This window comes from Protobothrops mucrosquamatus, unplaced genomic scaffold, assembly GCF_001527695.2.
Source record: "Protobothrops mucrosquamatus isolate PMUCROS unplaced genomic scaffold, P.Mucros_1.0 scaffold_4, whole genome shotgun sequence".
Taxonomy (NCBI): domain Eukaryota; kingdom Metazoa; phylum Chordata; class Lepidosauria; order Squamata; family Viperidae; genus Protobothrops; species Protobothrops mucrosquamatus.
The window spans coordinates 960590-963009 of NW_015386080.1; the positions used below are offsets into that span (position 1 = coordinate 960590).

General features: G+C 37.0%; 1 protein-coding gene across 2 annotated transcripts in view; it reads left to right on the forward strand.

Annotated features, from left to right (window-relative positions):
- The window catches only part of HADH (hydroxyacyl-CoA dehydrogenase), a 38225-nt gene extending 37540 nt beyond the window's left edge, over positions 1-685 (forward strand). For both annotated transcript variants that reach the window (XM_015810763.1, XM_015810693.1), the window contains exon 8: positions 421-685. In XM_015810763.1, the coding sequence (XP_015666249.1) occupies positions 421-539 (119 nt within the window). In that variant the 3' untranslated portion in view covers positions 540-685. The remainder of the gene's footprint in view (positions 1-420) is intronic.
- The last annotated feature ends 1735 nt before the right edge of the window (positions 686-2420 follow it).

The following is a 2420-nucleotide window of genomic DNA, read 5'->3' on the forward strand; positions in this document are numbered from 1 at the left end:
ACTGGTCAAAACAACAGAACCTAAAAACATGAAAGCCCCTGTGAGTTTTTTCCACTTCTTGTATTTTTAAGAGTATTATGAATAATCTGAGATTTGTTATATGTAAAATTCCCAGAAAAAAAATTAATGATCCAATTCCTACCCTAAAAATCGCTCTCTTTATCATTTTGACTTCCCAATTTGTCTCTATAGGATTAAGTTTTATCCTAGCCAACAACTTGAAAATAGTCTTGTTTAAAAGGGTTGCCAGATTTGAACTGAAATTCTCTTGTTGCTCCGAATACAAATATGGGAGCCAGCTTTATTGCTACATTAAAAAATGTAATTAGTTGTGAATGAAGAAAACTATAAATATCTGTGATACATTATCAGATTAAGGTATTAACTTAATGCCTGAATTTTTTGCCTCTCCCCAATTAGGGTGGCATTCATTGGAACCGGACAATCCTCTCTTTGCTCCAAGCCAACTTCTAAATCAGTTGGTAGAGGAGAAGAAACTTGGAAGGAAGACTGGCGAAGGATTTTACAAATACAAATGAACTTTCCAACGTGCCATGTTTTTCTGACACGTGTAAGGAAAGCTGCTGTGCATTTCCATACAGTATTTGTAATACTGCTTAATCAGGGCCATAAGAACTAGTCAGTGCTGTATCTTGATTATAAAGGCTGAGCAATTTATTTCCACAATGTGGTCTTATGATATTTTAAGTCACTGGGATTTATTGGGAGCTTTACACATTGAAGTGCCTTTTTTTGAAACTACCACGGATCTAAGTACACCTCAGGTTTGTAATCCTCCATCCAACTAGTAGAAATTTTAATATGAATAAAATACTTCAAATATATAGTTGCAGTATATGCCACCAGTAGGTGGCAGTGTGAAAGCAGAGTATGAATTAACATTTTCCATTTCAGCCAATAGCACTTTATTGTACTCACTTAGATTAGTATACAGCTAGATTCAGCATATATACCATATATTCTTCCCCCCTCCCCTTTATGCTTTTGCATATCAATCAATTTGCATGTCTGTGTCTGCATCATATAACACAAATTTGCTATAGAATTTGAACAGCAGCAAGGAGGTCTGATTTTTTTTTTTTAGGGAGAAAAGAATGACTTCCATGTTAAACATATATAAACAGACTATCTTAAAATGTAGGAACTGTTTTGACATTGAAAATCAATATGATGCAGTCGTTAAGTCATTGAGCTAGCAACAGGAAATACCAAGTTGTATCTATCTGCAGCGATGGAAAATCGCTCATAAGGTTTTGGGATGGGTAGAAAGGAAAGATGGAAAGCTATTTTTGCCACTTGAACTTGTGGAGAAAAATTCAGGTTATAAATCTAATTAATAATGTTCTGTAATAGGACAGAACAATAGCATTGCCCTTAATGGTTGAGAACCTGCCTTCAGTTCCTCGTTCTGATGTGCTCATCAAGATCCTTGGAGTGTCTTAACGAGGATTTAAATTTGGAAAATCTTGACTTAAATAAAAAATAAGACATGATGCTAAATACTAAGTACTGAATTTGTATGAATCTCCTAGTGTGGTTGGGCTTTTGTTAAATAGAAAAATCATATTTATTGAAGCAAAACTGGTGTTAGCTACTTTAGAGCTTAGAGTGGAATACACTCAAAATAGTACTGGTTGAAACTTAGAACATTGTCTCATTTATTTCTCTTGGTCCTCTTTTTTGCATAGAACGGCACACAGGAAAACAGTGCAGTCATTCAGGACACTGCAAAGAATAAAATGCCACAAGGAGGAACTGTTTACAGCAGTGGTCCCCAACCTTTCTGGCTCCATGGACTGGCAGCAGTGGGGGGGGGAGGGTAGTTTGTACACCCAACCTAGCTCTCACGCATGTACAAATGAAATTTTGCAGACGTGCCTGCCCTTTGCACAGCTCAGTTCCCAATAGGCTGCGTGCCGGGACCGGTCTGCAGCCCAGGGATTGGAGACCCCTAGTTTAGAGGATGGGGCTCTATTAATGGGTATTGTTGATCTCATATATATACTATGCAATGTTCTTTTCTAAGGTCAAGCATGTGTATACTGCTCAACTCCCTGGAAGTTGCTCATATTACAAAGAAATGATAAATCAAGATTAAGTCTATTGGTGGAGTTGTCAGGTTGAGTCACAACCTGCAGTCCTCAGTACTGTGCCCTAACAACAAAAAGAAAAATTGAATAAGGGAAACTTGTAATGTGCACAAATATTTAAAAACATTATTATATCTTCTTTCTGCAAAGGTAATTTGAAAGCTGCAAGGCATTTATTTGCCAGTAAATCCACACTGCAGCATAACTTAAAATGCAAGAACAGACACAGAGACGATGCATATTTGAACTTGACTAAAGAGCCCCAGAGACATGCAGCTGTAGACTGAGAAGCTTATCAAGCATCTACAG